This window comes from Xyrauchen texanus, chromosome 34, assembly GCF_025860055.1.
Source record: "Xyrauchen texanus isolate HMW12.3.18 chromosome 34, RBS_HiC_50CHRs, whole genome shotgun sequence".
Classification (NCBI taxonomy): Eukaryota; Metazoa; Chordata; class Actinopteri; order Cypriniformes; family Catostomidae; genus Xyrauchen; species Xyrauchen texanus.
The window spans coordinates 25,499,410-25,523,156 of record NC_068309.1 but is presented as its reverse complement, the minus strand read 5'-3'; the positions used below and the strand labels follow the sequence as shown (position 1 = coordinate 25,523,156).

General features: G+C 38.2%; 2 protein-coding genes across 5 annotated transcripts in view; one reads left to right on the top strand and one right to left on the bottom strand.

Annotated features, from left to right (window-relative positions):
• LOC127628069 (mitogen-activated protein kinase 9-like) overlaps nucleotides 1–736 on the top strand; it is a 32,811-nt gene extending 32,075 nt beyond the window's left edge. The window contains exon 12 of the mRNA XM_052104746.1: nucleotides 80–736. Within this exon, the coding sequence (XP_051960706.1) occupies nucleotides 80–219 (140 nt within the window). The 3' untranslated portion in view covers nucleotides 220–736. The remainder of the gene's footprint in view (nucleotides 1–79) is intronic.
• A 133-nt stretch (nucleotides 737–869) lies between these two features.
• LOC127628060 (rho GTPase-activating protein 24-like) lies at nucleotides 870–23,747 on the bottom strand. 4 transcript variants are annotated; one of them, XM_052104728.1, is made up of 8 exons: nucleotides 23,730–23,747; nucleotides 14,185–14,301; nucleotides 8,986–9,193; nucleotides 7,885–8,017; nucleotides 7,659–7,732; nucleotides 7,416–7,537; nucleotides 6,265–7,270; nucleotides 870–5,420 (listed from the first exon to the last, which is right to left on the bottom strand). In XM_052104728.1, exons 3-8 carry the CDS (start codon nucleotides 9,132–9,134, stop codon nucleotides 5,183–5,185), a joined length of 1,722 nt encoding a protein of 573 aa, XP_051960688.1. In that variant the 5' UTR covers nucleotides 9,135–9,193; nucleotides 14,185–14,301; nucleotides 23,730–23,747; the 3' UTR covers nucleotides 870–5,182. The 4 variants fall into 4 exon arrangements, with proteins under 4 accessions (XP_051960688.1, XP_051960685.1, XP_051960686.1 ...); XM_052104725.1 differs by lacking the exon at nucleotides 23,730–23,747 and adding an exon at nucleotides 19,035–22,626; XM_052104726.1 differs by lacking the exon at nucleotides 23,730–23,747 and adding an exon at nucleotides 19,035–22,626 and having other exon boundaries at nucleotides 7,885–8,014.

Below are 23,747 nucleotides of genomic sequence, written 5' to 3'. Positions count from 1 at the left end.
AAATGTAATAACATTAGACATAATTAAGCCCAGTAACTATGGCAGCCCTAATTTTGATGCATTGCTGTGTGTGTGGTAGATGGCACAGTGAACAGCAGCACCACTGCCTCCCAGTCGTCCTCCATTAACGACATCTCGTCCATGTCAACGGAGCAAACACTGGCCTCTGACACCGACAGCTCCTACATCGACACCCTCACGGGGGCGTTAGAGGAGTGACAGTGAGGCCTGGCTTCCACCTCCCCTGCTCTTCACACTTGCATCACATCCCTCCCCCTCATCGGTGTGGGCCATGCTTTGGTCTTGAAGAGAACTGTGGGTGCATTTTCATGTGGCTTCAAGTTTACACTTTATTCTTCACTCTCGCTTTCCTTCTTTCTTTTTAGCCTCATATATAAAAACGCAGATGTTTAATACTAGCTTTTAGAAGGGCCTGTTATGGCTAAAGCTTGAATTATACACCACAAACAACAGTTTTGCCCTTTGAAAGGACCATATTTATCTCTTTTACTTTTTAAAGGGAAAGTTCACCTAAAAATTTAAATTTTGTTATAATTTACTCACCCTAATGTTGTCACAAACTTGTAAGACTTGCTTTCTTCCTTGGAACACAAAAGAAGATATTAGTTACATTTTGGTCTGTTCCTTACACAAATGTATTATATGGCTTCAGAAACTTGGAAAATAGTATGAAAAAAAAGTCACTCCCAGTCCCCATTCATTGTAATTGTGTGGAAAAGATTAACCAGCAACATTCTTCAAAATATCTTTTGTGTTCCACAGAAGAAAGAAAACCAAACAGGTTTGAAATGACATGAGGGGAATAGGGCTGGGTATCCTTAAAAAAAATTTGATACCGGTGCCTAAACGATACTTTGGTTAAATGTTTTAATGACATTTTGGATAAATGTGTTGTTCAAAATGTTGAAAGATGGCTTTAGAACAGTTATGAACTTCTCTCTGGCAAAGAAACTTCATCCGTGCATTCTCTACCCATCGGGTATTTCGTTATCCAGGAAAATATATCATGTGTGGGAATAAATTCATTTTGTTCCCTCCTTCACTATATATATCCAATTACATCGGAAACCTCGGGCTGAGGGATTAGTGAATATTCTTGCTAATTAAACTTATATCAAATACAATTCTAAATTCATATTGCACTCTAAACTAAACGAAAAAGCAAATAAATTAATAAATAATAAAGTGATAATACATAACCACCTTTCCATTTACTGTCAGGCAAGAATCCGTCTAAACATGCAGGCGGAAAATTACTTATACAAATGAAGACATAAAAACTATTATAGATGTAAAAATAATAATTGTAATGATGATGATAATCACTGAAATATAAATCATGGTTCGAGGTGAACGTGTTTTTTTAAATTATTTTATACATTTTGTATTATTTTATTTTTAGATTAGATTAGATTCAACTTTATTGTCATTGTGCAGAGTACAAGTACAAAGACAACGAAATGCAGTAAAACTGCATTTATATGGTTTGTATTATTTTACAGGCTGCAGAGTTGCATTCACAATAAACTCCTCTGTGGAAATAAAGTGAACTGAACTCAAAGCACCTCCTGAACTGAGATGTCTGAGTTAATTTGCAGCACTCAAATTGGAACAAATCGGAAGGCAGAAACAAAGTGTGAGATCCTTTTGTCCATATACAGCTTTTCTGTCATCTGTAATTAATAATATAATAAGAGTGTTTCTTCAAACGCGTGTCTTTTGTCTCTACGGGCAAATAATTTGTAATATTAATTTGATAATTATAATAGTCTAACATTGATAATAATAATTTAATAGATTCATGGGAAAACAAGCCAAATATCGTCATGACATTGTCAAAGGCATCAGCTATTGTCGATCACTCTGACCATCATTGATCCCAGAGATCAACACATAATAACAAAATGTTCAGATAGTCTCTTGCTGTTTTTTCCGACACATTAAGAATCATTACTGCTGCGGCTCGCTTCCTGCGTGTGCTTGTAAAAATTCTATTTTAAAGGCTCAGTAGAACAGTGTTAGCAGTATTACTGATAACATTCTTTCTCAGCCCTGGAACTCAAACCATTATCTGATACTAGTGTTTTTCCTTGATGGCTAAACACAGCCAATCACCAGCACTTTTAGATTTGGGCACATCTAGCATGCTACATGCTTATCACTGAGGTTGACGAGATTAAACCCTTAGGTATTGATATTTGGCACCGAACGACAAGACATTTTTCGATACTCGATTTTCTTTAGAGGCAATTCGGTCAGTGCCTAAAATTTATCGAATTCGATTCCCAGCCCTAGAGGGGAACAAGATGGTGACAGAATTGTCATTTTTGGGTTAACTATCCCTTTAACTTTTAACTCCATCTTTACCATTTTCTTTTAGAAGTTTTAAACTGCTTTTATGGATGGACAAATATGAATTAGGTTTATGTGTTAATGCATTCACGTTCAGTTGCCTTCATATGAAATAATATTAATTGCAATCTTTTGTGGAGTAACCTATTGCAGCAGCATGTGTAATATCTAAGATCTATGCCGTCATTTATGTCTTCTCTTTCTCTCTCTGGCTGTGCGATGCTGATTTTATTGCCTTTCATTTCATCACCTTAAAGAAGCACAGATATAAATTAAATTCTTGGACAAACTTTATAGCTAGTCAGCCCCTCTGGAACAAAACCCTGTTACAAGTGTTGCTGCATGGTATGAACAAAGCTACACCTACAACAAAGAAAGACTACAATTTTTAACTACAGATCACTGAAATATGCCTGCACTCACTTAGAATCAGAACAGTAGTGATTGTCTCTGTACATAGTCACAGTACACCCATTTTCAAACAGAAACTTATAATGTATTTCAGATTGTTAGGGTGTAGTCATGTGTGTATATATACGTACATAGATTTTGTGTAAATGTTCAGATTTACTTTGTGCTGTGGAAACACACTTTTACAGCAAATATGCTATGGAGATGCTTTAGCATATGTACTGTAAAAACAAAATATATAGATGGAACTTTAAATTGCACTTAGAGGTTTAAAAGTGAGCAGATTCCTTTTAAAATGAGCAACAAAAAAAACCCCACTTGCGTCTGGATCTGAAATGGCAGCCGTGGATGCAATGTACTAAAAAAAGCTCCTGCTCAATGTCATTCCATAAGTAATAAATCACCGCTGACAAGTTCATGATGTATCCTGTAAGGTTGTATGTATAATTGCATGAGCTAATGCAACCCATTGCCTTTTTAATCTCCTTTAAACTTGAAAAGCCATAAGAAAATTTTACGAAGCAAATATATCGTTTCTTTTTTGTTAATGAGACTTGTCAGTGGGTTTTTTAGTAATTTTCCTTTACTGAAACACTGAATGATTTTCAAGTACATTTCATTTTATTACACTCCCGCTTGTGTATTTTACTTTGTATGTGTCTATCCACCTTGGTTACTGTGTTTTGCAAACATACTTTTCAGTGATATACTGTGGCAACCCATGGTGCAGCAAGTCAACAACATAAAGAGCTGCTTTGGACTGTGGGAATCTTTAACAGTGGTATTTATGAATGCAATCAATCAGTGTCATCGAACTTCCCGACCCCCCACGCCCCCCCATTATAGTCCAGTTTGTCTGGTGTAATTTTAAAAGTTGCCTGTTGATACTTCCAGCTATATTGTGACGTTATGTATCCTGTACTCTAAATCTATTGTTATGCATGGAAACACGAGACCTATTCAGCCCATATAGTCCTCAAAATCCTCGGACACCTGTGGCATCCTCTGGTTATTGAAGAGACCAATGAATATAAAGCCAGGAGGACAATGTGAGTGTGCTTTCAAGCTTGTGTGCCTCCAGGCTCTTCTGAAGGACTACATCAAGCAGGAGGATGAACTCGGCATCACCATCATTTTCATGCCTTAAGCTTCTCACTATCACCACCTACAGCTTGGCTTGAAGAGCACAAAACAATTGATGGTAATGGACCTACAACCCAGTTTTGGTTCTTTCTTAGCATCTCCATTGTTCGAGAGTTTTCTATAGAGCTTGAAATGAAGTCAAATTTCTTGGTCTCCTTGAGTATAGCTTGTGAGATCTCATTTGGTGCAATAGTACATAGTGTTCATATCATTTTCATTTCAGAGCTTCGTGCACATTAATTGTTGTTTCGAACATAGAGATGGACATCTGCGTTGTTAAAACTCAAGCTAATGAAAAATGCTGGCTCACTTTATCAAGGGCTTACTTTCAGTTCTTTAGGTGTCTGTTTCCCTTGGGGGAGAAGGTGTATGTGAACAACGATGTGTGTTTGTCAATGACAATCTATCACTAAAGGGTGGAATTGGAAATTACTTTAATAGATAACTTTTTAGGTCTTCTTTTACTCTCCACTATTCTTAAGAAAAGCCGTTCTCATGATCATAATTAATCAAAAACTCAAATACTGTAAAAGGTATAGATATCCAACTCTGTGCTAGTAATGTCTGTTAAGCTTTCATGTGTTTTGTATTGTCGTGTTACATTAGTACCCTGTCAGTGGGCTATGATGGGAGCAACCATTCTTGTTTTTAAACCACAAACCTGTCTGAAACATGACAAACCTAAAATAAGATCCTCTAAAATAATAGAGAGAGAGAATTTTTTTTCTGTGTGAAAGGAAAAAAAAAAATCAAGAATCTGTTACGACTGGCCAAATAAAATGCTCAAATAGAAACACTGTCGATTTCTTATATTTTATTGTGGTACAAATGCAATTAATCTATTAATGGTATGTTTTTGTACAGGGAATGACTGTCTTGTGGATTGAAACTTTACAGTGACCCCCAGCCAATGCAGTTTATCTGTTCCAATCATTCCTAGGGTCTACTTTTCTCAAATGACATCCATGCTTACTAGAGATCATGAAACTTAATCCTACTTTTCGCCCATTCCATTGTCTTTTATCATTTAAGTGGCATAAATATGCCTTTTAGTTGAAAATTACTTCACATTTAACATGCTGGTCCACTCATTCTTTCAGGCAACTAAACTACACTTGAAAGTGGGGCACTATTTTCCCTCAAGAATGCATCCTCATTTGTACAGGACTGAGACAGTTACAGTGTTATTACTCTAAAACATGGAAACCTTTCATATGCTGCTGATGTTCATTTTGCTGCACATCATGTGAATATTTCAAAAACTCTGAACAATGCGATTAATTTTTCGGGCCTCTGCGTTCAGCTCACCAAATGTTTTAAAGAACTGCTCCATTTCCTGTTGCAGAGTGGTATTGCGCCGGTCAGCGTCATCTCTTGCTCGTTCTACATTTCGTGTTTTGATCTCTGCCACGCTAACCCAGCGACGTTGCTGCTCCAGAGTTGATCGCAGACCTACAACCTCCCCCTGGAGTGCCTTGTTTTTCTGCTCTAGCCTAAAAATAGAAAAGGGTAAAAAAAAAAAAAAAAAAATAGAGAGATACTTTTTTTTTTATTATCTGGTGAAATAAATGAATAAATTATGAAAACTAAAATATAAAATGCCATGATTTAATATTTACCAAGTTATCCATTAATTTATGGAGAGGGGTCAGAATGACAATTTACAGATAGAAAAGCCACACTGAGAACTATTACAGTACTATTACAGATAGCCACACTGAGAACCCCAATTATCTTGGAATTAACCATAAATGGCCTTGTATGTGTAGATACCAAAAGGACAGATTGTTCTGAACCAGAAAGTAAAAGGATATTAAGATGTCTTTAATACTTCTGGAGTTATAGGCTCTCCAACTTGGGAGAAATTACACAAAAAAGTGTTTTTTTGGACTTGCACCATTGTTATATAATGCAACAAAATGAGCTGGTCAATTGATTTTAGTAATGTACCTGCTGTACCTATATCCGTGCAAACATAATATAATGATGCTGCCACCTTTCAATAGTTATTTTTAGTTTTTTACCTGTAGTCCCAAATTTTATGTGAAATTTTTATTTTTACCTCCCATCTACAAAATAATTGACTACTACGTAAATTCTGATCCATGACATGACATCATAATTTATGTTTGTATTCAGAAAATGATTCAGCAGGGGATATTTCTGAAGTTTGGTTGATTTGATATGGAAAAACCCAATAGAGTAAACATGCTAGGTTCATGCCCCCCATACATTAATGTGATGAGAGCAGATTTTGGGGATTTCTCCTTAATATTATATAATTCCTAACAAAATTATCATATAATGTATTGGGACTACTCATAAGAGTTATCCTACCTGTTGATTTTTGCCTCATATTCAGCATTTTGCCTTGCCATCTGTTGCCGAAGCCCTGCAACCAGACACTGTATGGCATGGGAGGCAGGAATGACATGGGGGGCATTTGGCAAAAAGACCTCGCTGCTGCCGGTGCTTAAAGGTGCATCAGTGGGAGCAGAAGAGGAAGCAGGGGAGGTAGGGTGAGGGTCTCCCTCAACAGAGTCCATTCTGTAAGAGTGGAAGCAAACAGGAGAACCATGGCAAGGACATCCAGCTTCACCACTTCTACTGCCTCCATTTAAAGGTACAATCTCACAGGAGGACCAAGAGCTGCTAATGTCTGCCATACTGGCAGTACCGCCTTTTGCCTCCACAATACCACTGCCTGAGTCCCTGTCCTCCATACATCCCTCCCTCTGCTGCTCAGTACCAATGTTTTCATAGACTGAAAGGATACTGTCCTGGACTTCACTGCTGCCTCTACTCTCCCCAAGGGCTCTCTCTTGCCCCCAGTTGGGCTCCCCCATATCAGGCCAGCTCTTTGACTGGACAAAAGTTTCATCTCCATTTTCTTGCACTCTGGGCATTGAAGAGCAGGCAAGTACTGGGGTGATTGGTGTTGGCACGTGTCTTGATTCTTGTGCTGAAATTTGTTGACTGTGGTTGTCATAAATCAGAGCAGAGCTGGTTGAAGAGTCCTCTTGAAGCTGTCGCTCAGTCACTGATAGACAATGGGAATCACAAGGACTTTGAAAAGACTCTGTCCCCCCTGTAATGAAAGACATAGATAGCTTTTGTGGACCACCTACACTCTGACCTGGAAGTGGGTCATGATATTCGCTCAACAGCAACTCCCTAGGATGGGCAGTTGGTTCACCGTGCACCCATTCCACGAGGTTACTATGTCTTTTTATGGGGTGAATGGCTGATAAAGAGGCTTCAGGAGGGCTGTAGTTCTCTCTGGAGAAAAGAAAACTGTGCTCTCGGATCAGTTCGGACATCAAATGTTGCACAACTGCTGCCCCTAGTAGGAGAGAGAAATGTAATTCCATGGTGCACTTCACAAACACATATCTTTAGATCTATTTAAATATCATTGAAGCAAAGACTTTTAATTTGCTTTGCTTTTTTCCTAAGACCTCTTGTACAGAGACCTAAATATTGCTCACCTCCAATGATACTTTCTGGGTTCTCTGCTTTGGGCCGGAGGATATTTGGCCCAAAAACTGTTGCCAAGTTCTCGATGCTCATCTTGTTAATGTTGGAGTATGACTGGACATCATTTAAAAATCTGGAATGGAGGTGTGTCATTGTCAAATCATCTGAAGTGCTTTAAAGCACCCAATGCCAATAGCTAGGTATATAAAACCAAGTCCCTAGATATTTGGATGAAAATATAAGTTTAGCCTTACTGGCAGATGTATTTCAGCAGGTTGACATTTGCCACAGGAAGCTCATGAAGGAGAATCCTCAACTCCTGCAAGCCCTGAAGTCAGACAAGGATAAGACAAACATTCTTGTCAATCTTTAGAAACTGGTTACTTGATTAGGATACTGTGCACTACATTGCCGTGCACATTGATTCAAACATTGTATGCTCTTAAGTAATTTCTAAGCGAATGAGCAAGTTAACCATACCTGCTCTCTGTTTGACGGGATCCTTTTGCCACACACAAGAAAAGCCTCATAGCGAGAAAATGGCACCAGGGGCTCAGGCAGCTCCCTGAGGTATAGCTTCAGTAGAGAAGCCACTGTGTGGACATCTGTGCTGCTGAGAGAACAAACATGGATTCACTGTGACCAAATTTTACTACTTGCAGAATCGGACAGACACAGTTCTGATCACATTAAGTTACGGTTTCCTGTAGCATTTCCACTTGAGCAAGGTTTGGTATGGTATAATTACAAATCGCTCACTTCACAGATTTCTCGGCACAATTAGATAAAAACAATCAGGACCAAGAACAGTGCTGGTGGAGTGTCTGTAGTGACATGGTGACTCACGATTGGTTGTTTGCTCAGCTAGTCCATTCTAATCCTGATTTCACAGCACCAATGTGGAGAAAGAAACCATAACCGTGCCAACTAGCCCGGATCAGTACGGAATGACATGGTTCCACAACGAGATCTGTTCGACCCGGTGGTGGACAAGTGGTTACAGATGCATTTATAAAGGTATATTTGCATATTTAATTTGCTATTATTACTCTATTTAAAACATTACTGTTTAAACATGACCTTACTAACATATTGAATAATTGAATCCTTTTAATTTATTCAGTGAGCACATGAATAGTATTATACTGTTACTAGATAATATTTGCCATATCAACTGTACATTTATTGTAATGCCAGAAGAGGATTGGCTTCCGCTGCTGACTCTGGTTCCTTCCAACGTCCTCCTTCCTCCACTACCTTAACATCTTATGGAGTTTTGAAAATTGTATGCAATATTTTCCTAACCACTGTTGCCTATTGGCTTGCTCACTGGCAGTTTTAAGCCATTAAGGCATGATTTTCCGTAAAAGTGACATGTTATTCAATACAGTCTTCGTTCATTGTCTTAGTCCATCAATCCTTATCTGGTTGCAGTAACACCTGAATTTCCCAACTGGAATCAATCCTACGCAAATTATATAATCTGATTGTGCTTGGAAGAGATAAATTAAGTTATGTCCATTACGCTTATTTAAAAGGTAACTCTCCAATGCCTTGTTTCCATTACAATCAATCTTTTACCTGTCAAAGGTTGGTTTCTCCCCAGCATCAAAAGCTTCCTGCAGCTCTTTAACCAGCGTGGCCTGGCCGGGCTGCCTGAAGAGTCCCACCTCTGTAAGCCCATGCTCTCGGATGAAATCTACACACTGCTCCACCACCAGAGGAGCCATGTGATCCCCATACCTCCTCTCATATAGGACAGTCTCCTCCAAACTCTGACCAAACACACCTTTAATTGAAACAGTGAGGTGAAATATAGAGCTGTCCATGACAAACCTTTTTTACCCACTTCCTTAAAGGAACTGGAAAAAATGTTGTTTAAATTTTGTGTGACTTCTTTTTTCCTTGGAACGTGAATGATGTTAGGCAATATGATACAGTATTCACTGTTCACTTCCATTGCATTTTGTTTACATAAAATTAAAGTGAATGGTGACTGAGGCTGTCAGTCTGTCTGGCATCTCCTTTTGTGTTAAAGAACGGAAAGACATACGAGTTTGGAACAAAATGAGGGTGAGCAGGATGACAGAATTTTAATTTATGGCTGAGTGCAGAGATTGTTTCTATTTATCAAAGCAACTACACTGACTGGAAGTCCTGTTAAGTCCTTTTAAGATGAATGCATGGTTCTGGTGCTCTGCACCAAAATCTACCTATTTGTAAGACTCTGTGTGCCTCCCTCTGCCTAACATAGTTGTAATACTCACGTCTTCTGAAGCTCAGCACTCTTTTTATCTTCCTGTAAGCAGAGTGGGAGAGATAGCTTCCAGTGCGCTGGATTGTCTGCTTGTTTTCCGGCATCTTTTCTTGTCTGTCTCTTTAAGAGTGTTTTTATCCTCCGTCTTCCTTTTTTGGGGCATACACACATCAGCTATCCCGTCCCCCACCCTGATTCCGTCTTTTCCAAAACAGTGATGTTTTCGTAGTGATCCTGAAATTGGCAGCAAACTAATGTCCTCATTAAACACCTGATCACGTTTTGCAAACTCTTGTTTGGTCTAGAACTGGATGTTCCTTTCCCTTCTCTCTTCCTCCTCCCTTTTTCTCTCTCTCTCCTGTCAGCAGGTAAGGTGATAAGTCTCAGTCTACTGAAGGGAAGCTCACTCCTGCTGATGTGCGACACTAAATCTCCAACTCAGATATGCATGCTTATCGGATATATCAGCATTCCAATTCAGATGACAGTCTTCATCCAGAAAGAGGAGGCATTGTTCATGTGCACACCCCTACAAATTAGACCACATTTCTGTGCACATTCTCCTTTAATTAAAATGCAGAGAAGTTGCATATTCAACAGGGCCGTTTCAAATCAAATCCATTCAAAGTCAAAAGGTAGTGGCTATTGTTCTTTGAGATTTCACTAAGAACACAACATGAGTTCACTTTGGTATCCACAATATACCAAAGGTAATCCTGGTAAAAGGCAAGATTTCCCATGTCAATAGGCATTCTTAGTGATTGGTTTTGGACATGCTTCCTCTCTCCAGTACTTCTTGAAGTCAGCTCACCAAATGCTCACCCAAGCTGGTTCTTTTCAATTAAAGAAGAACCCAATGGTGCAGTAAGAAGTGGATGTTCCCTGTCACACTGCCTTTTGAAGTGGGTGACTCAGTTATATGACATTGTTGACAGTGGCATCAACACAGACATGTCTGTGTTCGCCCCCAAGGGGAGGTTATGTTTGTCTGGACTTAATTGTCCAAAGTTTCCAATGACGTGAGTCAACACCTCCTCGGCTTACTGTCAAATTAAGTCCGCCTCCCTAACTGTGGCTCAGTTTTAGTATTTTCTCCTCCCTATATGCCTAAACATTTCAAAATGTGTCTCTTTACACTCACTATATGTCCCTTTCTCTCTGTCCCACTCTCTTCCTCTCACTGTGTCTCTTATTTAGTCCTGTTGACTGTTTTTGAAAGCTCAATCCCTCCTGTTTTTTTATTATCTTTCTTTGCTTCTCATGTTCTGTCCCTCTTTTCCCACCTCCTGTACCAGAATACTCCACTGCAGACGTACTGGAGCATGGCCAAGGTGGCTTCAACACCTTTTGTTTCCCCCCTTCTCTGCCCCTTACCATGAATCATTAACACCACAATATACAGTCTGACTAAAAATAAATGAGTTAGAACTTTCCGCATTTTACCCTCTCTCTTTTCTTGCTTACTTTCACTCTGTCCCCCTACACCTCACACTTGCGGCCAATAATTTTCCATTAGACATCTGAGCACACCCCTCAAACCTTTTTATACATCTGTGCTCGCTAACTTGGCCACTGATGAGAATCCCAGTCTAAAACGGTTCCTTAGACAATGGCCTAGCATTTTGAGAACAGTGGCATCTGAATATAAATGCGGTTGCATGTTATCTGAAAGGTTGGGCATCTCACCTTTTAGGAGCCCGAGACTGTGAGGAGTAATGTTTGAGAGGTAATGCTGGGAATTCATTGGGAATGTTAAACTCTCCTGGGAAACAAGCAGCAACACGGATGCTGCAGCTCAAATTTGCATGTATTTACATCAATAGACCCAACTATTATCTGATGGCAGTGAAAACTTTTGTAGAATAATGCCTTTTTGATCAGAGAAGATTTGATCAACAGCATTAAAAGGAATAGTCAACCAAAATATATATTCTCTCTTTATTTACTTGTGACTTCCGTATGAATGACTTTCTTCCTTTGAACGCAAAGGTAAACTTTTAAAAAGGTGTATTTGTCATAGTCCTGTCTCTCTGTCAGTCTGGGTTTTGGTCTGACAGGACCATGGCATGTCTGTCTTTGTGTGAGCATGCGGTCTCTGTTTTATTCTGTTATGTTTCATGTCTGGAGTATGGTGTCTGGGTCCTAACTTCCTGTCTTTCGATTCCGGTCTGTGTCAGGATCTGGACATTCATACTCGTTTTCTGTCTGTTATAGACGTGCATCACGTCAATAACTTGTGTCATCTTGGCTGCATGCAATAATCTATGTCGGCCTTTGTGTCTCTTGTGTCCGTGCGTTGCGCTCACTCTATGCTGCACGCCCAGCCACGAGCTGTCTTCATGTTTGTTCTGAGCATCGGTAACTTTGGTAAGGTGTCAGATGTGTGTGTGTGTGTGGCCGACCGAACTCTCACTCAAGTGTCTTCTTGTGAGAACACGTGGCTTTGTTATCGTTTCTGTATCGCCACGTGCTTCTCTGTCTTACGCCACACCCCGCCTCCTTGTTTGCCTGTTATTGTTTCATTAGTCTCACCTGCCCTGAATTAAACCGCTTGATTTCTCTCCCTAATTTAGTCTCCTCGTGTTTGCTGTCCAATGCCAGTTCGTCTTGTTACATTGTGTTCTAGTCAGTCCTGTGTATGTTGTTCTGCGTTCCAGCCATCCCATTCAACTTCCTGGTTCCAGTGTGGTCCAGTTGGTCCTGTTCCCCGTTTTCCCTCTGCCCAATTCCCTGGATTATTTTTGTCCCCTTCAGGGTTGTTTATGTTTTCCCCCTTGTGGGAGTTTGATTTAATAAAGTATTTTTATTTATTTTTCATCTCTGTGTTTGTGTCCTCATTTCTCCCAACCCATCACAGTATTTGTCATATAATGTATGTGAATAGTGACTCCAGTCTGTCAAGCTTGAAAAAGGACAAATAAACACCATAAAACCACAGTAAAAGTAATCTATATGACTCATGCTCTATTTTCTAAATATTCTGAAGCCATACAAACAATTTGTGTTGAAACAACAAAATATATGTCATTATTCACTTTAATCAAATCATTAAAGGAATAGTTAACCCAAAAATAAAAATTCACCATTTACTCACCCTCGCACCATCCCATGTGTGTATGACTTTATTTCTTCTGCAGAACACAAATTAAGATTTTAAAAAGAATATGTCAGCACTGTAGGTCACATGTGAATGGGTGCCAACATTTTGATGCACTAAAAAGAACGTAAAGACAGCATAAAAGTAATTCGTAAGACTCCAGTGGTTAAATCCATAACTTCAGAAGTGATATGATAGGTGTGGGTGAGAAACAGATCAATATATACATATATAAGTATATTTTTGCTAGAAATGTTTCTCCCTGCCCGGTAGGGGGCATACGCATCAAGAATGTGAATCTGGGTTCAAAACACAAGACGAAAGTGAAAGTTATGTGGAGATTGATTGAGTTGGAATGAGAATTTGTAGAAAACACACAATAGCTTCAGAAGACTTGGAATATAGTGCATGAGTCAAATCGATTACATTTACTGTGGTTTAATGATGGGTTTTTTTCGAGCTTGACAGACTAGTCACTTTTCACTTTAATTACATTGCAAATAAAACTTATTGTGCTCCATGGAAGAAAGAAAATCATACAGTTTAAGAGTAACATTAAGGTGAGTAAATAATGACATATTCCTTTAAAGTAGATATATATTGAATGTTGTGGTAGTGGCTCTGTGTCCTGCACAACCAGTGTCACTCTATTGTATGTAATCAGATGTGATGGGGGTTGTCGGCTCTTTGAGGAAGTGAGGTACATTATAACATCATTATAACCAGGCACACTGCCAAGACGGACACATGGACACCATCCACAACCCCTCACATGCTCACTCCAGTGTACACTGCAGGTATTAGTAGAAGCAGAGAGGGACAAGGCTTCAAATTTTCCGAGGTGGTCTGAGCCACTAGAGAGTTAATGAGTAGGAACTATATCCAGAAAATACTGTTTATCTCTGAGGGGTTTATTTCCAGTACACAGTGAGAAGATTTGAATGCTTGAACTCTAAATGACACTGAGGTGGCAATACTGAAAAACACCAACCTTCACAGTTCAGTTTGTGTTTTTCCAGCAATAATCTTGAGGAGAATTCTCTAAATTTGCTGTTTTGAATGACATCAGTTCCAGAGGCATGTGTTTTTCTGTGTTTTGAGAAATTTGCGCCATCATAGACAAAGCAAAGTCTGTAAAGAGGTTAGTCGTGAGCGTATGTAATGCATGACCCATGATTTTGAAAATGACTGGAGTATATTGTGTTTGTGGGTTGTTTTGACTATGGCTGAAGCCCTGAAGTCTGATTGGATCTGCTGTTTCAACATATTCAGGCATTAAAGACACACCGAATGTGAAAATAAAATGTGTTATATCATGACAATGACTTGCGTAAGCCTGGATTTTCCAGAGACCACTGAGTGTAGGAACATTATTAGTCAGATATTCAGGCCATAAACTAATGAATGTGTTTAGTTGTGTATGTACCTGTAAAGGGTATCCAGATGCCCTTGTTTAGGCTCTTCAGCCACTCCTCTCCCTGACCACAGCTGTTTGATAGGAAGAAATATGAGCCAGGACTAACCAGCACATCCCTGTTTCCTCCTAATTGAGAGACAGAAAGAAAAATATATGGAAAGAATGGTCGTTAGATTGTTTATCCCACATTGTCTGAACACTCCAGTCACATTATAGAGTCTTGATGTAGAATCCTAAACAAATTGACTGGCGTTATTACCTTTGCTGTAGGCCTACCATAATCTACCCTTGGTTTTTAATATAGTGTGTTATAAGTGTGTTGCTTCCTTGAGCATTTTCACTCAATCTTGATTGTTTGTAGCCTTCTGTGATGCTTGTGCATGAGTCATTGGTTTATTCTGGGCAGTGAAGCTGTCCACTGACTTAACAGAAGCCTTCAGATCAGGCCCGGCCTGGCCATCGGGAGCACCGGGACGATTCCCGCTGGCCTGGCGACTAAGTTGGCCTGCTGCCAGCCAGCATTTTTTTTTTAATTATTATTATTTGATATTACTACCTTTACCAGTGATCATTTTTGAATTCATCATTCAATAAAATTATTATTAATATTAATAACAATAAAAAAAATAATAATCATGAATCTGTTAGTCTTGACTGGCAAGGCTACGATTTGACTTTACGCCTCAGACAAACGGTTAAACAGAAAAGGCGAGCAGCACCCGTCTAACGTTACATTCGTGGAGAAAACAAATGAGTGCACACAGAAAACTCACAGAAGAAATGTACTGAGGTAAAAATTCTAATTGTTGTTTTTTTTATTTATAACATATGATTTAGTTTAACATAACACAACTAAGGGAGCTGTTTTGCTGAATATTATCACAATTGAAAATGTTACATTGAATGTATTGTTCAATAAACAAGTACAAGTTAATATTTATTATTAAGTTACTTACATTTTAGACACAAACCATATTAACTGTTTTTGTTCTATTTCACCGACTAAAATAGTTCCAAAGGAAAGCTACAGCTGTTTAATTTGCTGACAAATTAGAACTCTTTTGTCCTCATAATATGCTCATTGAGGATTAGTGTATGAAATTCCCACTGACACATACTGTAAATATAATACATCACATTTTTACTTATTACTTCCTGAAACATACATATAACGTAGACAATGGCATATCGTAATTTAGAGCAGACTATCCAAATTCTAACAAGCCCAAACACAACATAATACGATGAGTAGGTGTTGAAATATTCCTCAAAGAGTATACATGGAAAAACGATGTACAAAATCCACATCTGTGCTCATCTAAAGGATTGGGATGCTCCTGGACATATAATATTTCTTTATTTTGTTGTCTAATCCATTCACGTTTGACTGGGAACACCACAGGTGTATCAATGTGAAATAAAACCAATAACATGTTATGAAAATTATCTAAACAAATAGGTTCAGATGCCCTGTGTGAACAAATTCATGAATTTTATTCCAACTGGATGAAATAAATTCCGACAGAGAAAAAAGAAAAGAAAAAATCTGTAAGTTTTGAGCAGAACACAATATATTAAGATCTAAGGTAACTTTGATTTTAGTAATAGAATTTACATTGTCTTGTGGAATGTCTGAAAAAGTATCTGTTTTGCAGCTTCTTCAGGGAAATACCAAAAAATTCCTTCACATCAATACAAGCAGTGTAGATTATGATTGTTCAGAGGCACATGAATGGACATGTACTTCCAACCTAATCCAGACTTTTCCATCCTGTCACAATCTTACAAACACGTGAAGGGCTTTTCCTTTCTGGACATGACATCAAGTCTTAAAGGCATAGTTTAAAGGTATAAATTATGCCATAATTTGCTCACCCTCAAGACGTTCCATACCCATATAACTTTATTTCTAATGTGGAACAGAAAATAAAAGTAAATATATTTCTCAAAACAATGCCAGTTGATTCAATTTCAGGTTGTTTCTCACCAAAACCTATTGTATGCCTTTAGAAGCCTTGAAATATGACATTACTACATTTATGACACTTTTGGGTCCTTTTCTAAGCTTTTAGAAAGGGTCTTTATCCACTGAATTGTATTAAGAAGACAGACTGGGATATTTGGGAAAATATTTCCTTAAGAGTTGGAACAACATGCTGGTGGGGGAACTTTTCCTTCAATCTGGGTCCATGCCTGCATTACTGCACACACATATTTGTCTCATGAGTGCAGTCATGCGAAGGACGACATTATTCCTTTTTAGTGTGTGAAAAATCTTTATCAGTCTTTAATGGTCACTGTGTCATTCAAGTCCGTCAGTGAGCTAAATGTAAGCCAGCCTGAGATGAATGAGACAACCATTTCTTATACTTAAGCACCACAAGTTCAGCCAGGGAAATGGAGAGCATCGATTTTCATAATTTAATAAAAAACTCTTGCCATTTTTTCCTTCATACATTTCTCAGAGACAATATTAATCACTGGATGGGTCTCGATCACAATTAAAGTATGCCCCAGTTTCCACTCACATTTCCCCATATAGAGTGCAGTAATTAATTCCAAAGAGGTCACTTTCTGTAACAAGAGAGCTGTAAAATTCCAACTAAATGGTTTACCAATACTATGTGCATGCCAAGGGCAGTCTTTGCAATAATTATATTAAAAGGAGAGCATTGTAATTCCATGAAAGGGCATTTCACAGATTCAGAGCAGGGACTGCCACAATGGGAGCCAATGCTGATCTTGTATTTAACATGTTTGAGTTCTTCATAATCCTATTGCACTAATCACCTCTCTTTTACTCTCTCATGCCTAGACCAGCCTCTCTGACAGTCACTGATAAAGAAGCAAGCATGACTTCCCAAAGATACCAGCAGGGAATTTGAGCTGTAGATAGAATGGAATGCTGTGTGTACTGGCAGGTGAGTTGTCGATATGCTGTTTTGATAACTCTTTGATAAATAACTTTTCCTTGTGAATTTGTTTAGTAATAAAATTCTCGTTGATAGCCAGTTGCTCATTGATGACCAGTTATGTTCAGAATTTTCCCAAAAGTATCATTTTGAGGCCACTCTAAAAGAGTTCCAAATGATCGTAAATGCCATTTCTATTGGTAATAAGATTAATTTAAAAGCAGAGCAAACTCTGTGTGATCCCATGTCTTTGAGTTTAAGGAAGTTCTCAGTTCAAATAACCCCAAATCAAATGCTATCCCTGTAATAGTATGCTTTCTACGTATATTATTACAATAATTTTTTTTTTTTTTTTTTCGTGAGAAAGATGAGATGATGAAACAAAAACACCTTTTGTTTTTGGTAAATGTGTTGACCAAATAGCCTTTCAGACAAAATGGTATCTGACATATGTATTAATGTTTTTGATATGATTTTGTATTATAAGAACAAAAACTCATATAATACTAATATACGTTGTCCATTTGTATATTATTTTTGTATAGGTTTTCATTTATATGTTTACATTTTTAGGCAAGAATCCACTCCTCCCACTCTATATGGTTGTTTTTAATTCTTATGTTACATCTTTTTTGTGCATTATAAAAAATAAAAAAAAATCTAACAAATGTCAATGAACACTGTTGATATATTACAAAGTCTTTCTAGCAAGTCAGTCCACTGTCGGCCATCTTTATAATGCTCTCAGGAGAATATTTTCAGTCATGACAGTGCAGCTCCTATCTACTTGAATGGAGAAAGACCAATCTCAAAAAAGGTTTTTTTGAGCCATTAACCCCTCCAAAAAATGGCCCCATTCACTTCCATTGTAAGAGACTCACCGTTACCACGAATTTTTCCTTTTTTTTCTTCTTTTTTTTTTTTTTTTTTAAGAAAAGGAGGTCCAAATAGAAATTAACTTTTGTGGTAATCAAAGTTATGCCCCAAATCCTGTCGATTGAGCTGAACTTGCATTGAACCCGGTATATTCCTTTAAGCAGAATATAGGCAACACTTTCTTTATTTGGAAAAAAATATGCAGTGAATGTGAAGGTGAGGCTAACATTCTGCATAACATCTCATTTTGAGTTCCATGGAAGAAAGTCATACGTGTTTGGAATTGTTCATGGTGAATAAATTATCTTGGGTGTCATTTTTGGGTGAACTATCTCTTTTAAAGTCATTGTTCTAGATTTAATAAATACCTTTTCCTCTTTATTTTACATCTCTTCGTAAATTTGAGCTGATTTAGAGTCTGTCCCAAAAAATCACAATATGTTTCCCAGCTTGAATGTCCCACAAAGTATTTTCAAGTTCATTATTTTGAGTGCCCCTCCCACAAATAACACCAAACCTGTCATACGCCTAACGTTTCTCAGCTTTAATGCATTCATAAGTGACATCTCGGTCAAAACAGCATGGAGACCGTCCTTCAATTGTAGCTATCCTTCTTGAAATCAACGTTTGACCCACAAACTCCTTTAAACCATCTAATCTAGGTCAAGCTGCTGATTTTGAGATTTTGACATCTCTCCACCGAACTATCATCACTAATAAAAATGTAAATCAGTAGGTCATGTTTTACCCTTTCCCATATCTTATCTACTGGTGTATGATGTATGCTTATACATCATATACCTTTTATTGTGGTTTCTCACTTGAAATAGTTTCTCCAACAATAAGTACCATAAGGAAACACCAAAATAAGGTTTTCTAGTTTTCTATTGGCATTGCATTTACTTTTTTGCCATTTATATGGTGTACAATAATGCTGCAATAACTGACAAAATAACAAGTCTTTTAAAACTTTACAATCTCAGATTCATTGAATAGGATCGTCAGTATCTGTTGAGATATAGAGAGCCTGAAGGACTCACACTGGTAGGAAGCAGTGAACCACTCACTCACCTTTCTGTGCAGTGCTGTTGTACTTCCAAGACTTGAAGCAGGTTAGTCCCATCCTGCAGGTGGATGTTTCCTTGGATGCCTCATCCGAGCTCAGATCCTCTGTGGGTGTGCATCACCAGGGTTGGGGCTCCTGCTGCTGCTAATCAGCTGGCGATGACCCTGAGTTTAGGCTCCCCAGCACTGCCATGGCCTGGCCCAAAGCCCCATCTGTCTCTCTTCCCCTATCTCCCTCCTTATCCATCTTATCAATACAGCCCAGCCCTATCCCGTTGGCAGCCACTTTACTGGGCGAGACGGGAGGGCGGGGCGTAGACCCTCTGCGGCAGACTATTCCAGACATGTATGGACACACGCACACACATTTGCAAAGGCAAAGTCTGGCCTCAGCATCCCTCCAGCAACTGTAATTACTTCAGTACAGTATACTGTCTCAGGCAGGCAGGGCCAATTTCCCTAATGCATCCAACACACCCCTTTACCGCAGACTAGCCCAGCATTCAGTTTAATGGCCATCGATGTGATCGGCCCTCACCCTCACACAATGACTCAAAGAGGTTGTAAAGACATGAACGGGTGGCTGGCACGTTAAACTTTTGAACCGTCCTCCATTAGGCTGAGAGGAGCCACTCTCTCTCTTTCTCTCTCTCTCACTCTGCAAGCCAGATTTATGATTCCTAGCCTGGCAAGTTCTCAAATATATATTGATCCTGATAAAAGAGGCTCACTTAATTTGGCAAGAGGAATAGACTTTACACATCCCATCAAATCTAGGAGTCGTAGATACTGATGTGGCCCCTGACTTGTCATGAATTTCCAGGCACTGGAAAATAATGCACAATACAGACCCCAGCCATGCATCTTTCTTATAAATATAGACATTTTCCAGAATTGGGGGCAAAAATTGAGCTCTTTGTTATATTTGTTTGCCAGCCATGGAGTTACATTTCTTTTTAACATATTTAATGCTCTGTAGATGTAGATAAGAGCTTTCTTTCAAAACCCAATGAGCTGCCTTGCTGTTGACTCTCCATCCATCCATCCATCAATCCATCCAATATGTCTATCAGTCTGTCCATCCATCCATCCAATATGTATATCTGTCCATGTGTCCATCCATCCAAAATGTCTATGTCTATCCATCCATCCAATTTGTATGTCTGTCCGTCCGTCCATCCATCCATCTGTCTATACATACATCCAACTTTTGATGTTAGCATGTAGCTAAGCTAACAGTAAGATCCTCTAATAAGCATTAAAAAACACACACAATAGACCTTTTTATTGTGAGGTCCTGACTCTCTGTGGTCATTAAAAATCCTAGGGCACTTCTCGTAAAGAGTAGGGGTGTAACCCCGGTGTCCTCGCCAAATTCCCCCCCATTGGCCCCTATATATCATGGCCTCCTAATAATCTCCATCCCTGAATTGGCTACATCAATCTACCATCTCCTCTCCTCCAATAGCTAGCAGGTCATGTTTGTAAATGAGAAGTGGTTCTCAAACAGTTTACCTGGATAAATAAAGGTTAAATAAAATAAAATAAAAAAGACCTTTTTCACACTCCAGGTTTTGGAAAGTGGAAGTAAACGTTTGCAGGGTTAACTTAGACCACCGTGAATAGGAGTGAATGGGAGATCACAGCAAATATTATTTTCACTTACCCATTTGCTCCAAGACCAAAAGACAAAATCCACTATTAAATTTTAATGACTTTCCAGAAGAGAAAAGAAATAGAGAGTGGTGGATTAAGACAGTCAGATGGAGAAGATGCCAAATTTACAGTTTTTTTGTTGTTGTTGTGGTAATTCGTTTTTTTAAAACTAATTCCAGGGTAATATAACACAAAGCATTCTGACTGGATAAACTTTTAATTTTTCTCTATTTTCTCTATGTTTGTAGATTAATTAAGAGTGGAAAGCGATTAAAAATACATTGGCAAAAAGGTGATTTAGAATGGAAGGATGAAAAATATTGATTTATTTGGCATGTCAGGCCAGCAGAGAAGGCTTTGCTGGCCCTGAAAAATCGCCACTGCTTAAAAGGCAGTGTTATGTTGCCGCCTACTTTTCAGAATAGTCTAACAGCATTAATAGCTTATTATGCCTTAAAATACTGTTTTCTATTCTATGGACACTAAAAACATTATCATGGGGAAGTGTTCTTTGTACTGTTATATGAATTTGGTCCCCTATTCAAACAATATTATGTAACTAATTATGAACCAGCACTCTGAGAGCAACCAGTTTGAGTCAAATCTGCACTGTCATATTTCTCTTTTGCAGATCTCTTCTTGTTGGGAATGACTTCACTGACTTGAGAAAACTTGATGGAATGCACAAAAGAATTCTGGAACACATCTTCAGCATTTGGCACTTTGGTTTCTTTTCTCTGACCCTGGTTGCTTAGTGGCTGGGCAGATTCAATCCACTGGTAACCACAGTGGAGGCAGTTCCAATTATCACTAAGAGCTTTCAGCTTCCTTTGTGTCAATGTGCATTTTTGTGCTGAGTAAAGGCTCTTCAGAAAATGAAACTTGTCAGATACATTCAAGTTACACATGACTCCTCCCTCTTCACACACACACACACACACACACACACACACACACACAAACGACATCTCACGACAAGTCTATCTTTTTACTGAAATTAAAATGGACAGCACTAGGAAACTTCAATTGTGAGAGTGACACATTTTAATCTACATAGAAGCCTTTGCTTTGCTTAAATAATCTCTGATAAGATCTAAACTTAAATCATTCACATCCCTTCAACACTGCCGGCAAGAGACAAACATGTTATAAATCTATTCACAAGTTTTGCATCAATCATTTAAGCCTCTTTGCTCCAGTCATTAAAGTTTACTTGCATTGCAAACAAAATCCATCTGCCCTCTACAGTCTGAAGCACAGAAAAACACCTGACTTGTTATTAAATGTGTTAGATTTGAAATTAACAACAGAACTTAAAACTAAGGTTTAATGTTCTAAGAGCAGTTTCGGGAATGTGCTGCCTCCACGAACTTCAGATATATTTACATGTACAGCAAATAGTATTTGTTAACTTGTTTCAATTTAATAATGTAATATAATTAGGTCAGCCAGCAGAGGGCGTCATTAACCTGTTTTTTTTTTTTTTTAGGTGTCAGTGTCAATTATGACGTAACCCCCAAAAATAAAATAAACATTTTTAATTGTTCCTAATTTAAGAGTTAGGAGTGATAGTCCAGTGGTAGAGATTCTGTTTAACATGTACCCAGGGACCTGGGTAAAATCCCAAACTAATATGGAACTTTTTATCTTAGTTTTTTTTACATAAACCAAGCAAAATTATAATTGAACTTGACAGTCATTGATTACTATGCATTTTTTGTTGTATATAGAAAAGAGTTTTGCTCTTTGCATTTTGATAGCTCATTTTGTGTTGCACAAATCATCAGTCTCCTTGGTGATCATGATTTCAAGCTTGATTACACTTTCTAGTGTCATCTAGTGCTCTGCGCATGTTTCAAGCACTATGAAGTGAAATCAAGCTTGTTATCATGATAGTGAGACTTCAATGGCAAGATGTACTGTTAAAAAGGAGTTTTATTGTGGTTTGTTTATGATTGCTTCAGAAGACATTGATTAAACAAATGGAGTCTTATTTTTGTTGCCTTTATGTGCTTTTTGGAGCTTCAAAGTTTTTGTCACATTCACATGCATTGTGTGAACATACAGAGCTGAAATATTCTTCTAAAAAGCTTTGTTTGTGTTCAGCAGAAGAAAGAAAGTCATACACATTTGGGATGGCATGAGGGTGAGTAAATGAGATAATTTAAATTTGTTTGGTGAACTATCACTTTAAGATTAATGTCTATAAAATAAATACAAGCTGGGAATGTTTAGACATGAACATCTCAAATTCCAAAAAATGTTTTACAATCCCATTACAGTATCATTAAGATTATAAAATGTCTTATGTGGTTTGTAATATAAATCATGTCAACTAGCTGTGTCAGTTAACAAGTCATGGTCTTAAGAAAATCATTTAGAGTATTAACAGGTCTGTCCAGATAAAACAAGGTTTTAATAAATGTAAACTATGTCTTGTTAGTTTATTTACAAATAATAATGCATATTAAATGTGAAAAATGTTTTGATAGCAGCTCTGGGCATAGCACATTTTGCAAGTGTGCAGTGCTGCCAACTCAGTTCAGATCTCATTTCACATTTCATATATCAGAAATTATATCTAGGCTCATCTATCTAGTCTAGCCTTATTAAACATATGTGGGTCACTGCATTGCTACACACACACATACATAGGCAGATCACTTACATAGATCACAAGATCTTACAATGTCTTTTTCACAGACTTTTTCTGTACTCTACCCATTGGATGCAGAACCCTTCTTAGAGGGTAACAAAGGCAAAACACAGAAAATCATAGAACCCCTTCAAAACAGTTAAAACCAAAACTGTATATCTGTCTGTGCTATAGTGAGAAAACTTGAACTGCTGCACTATCTAAAAGTTAAATTGGCGGAGGGTCCCGTGATGCCATGCGAGGAGCAGACGTGTAAACGGCGAGCTCTGCGCACTTTGCAAGTTTTGAATAATTTTTGTGTCATAATCCGGTGAGATTCAATACATCCTGCTACATATATGTTCAAGAAGTCAAAATCCTCAGGCTCTGAGATATAAAAAGACACTTACATGCTCGTGCTGAAACCT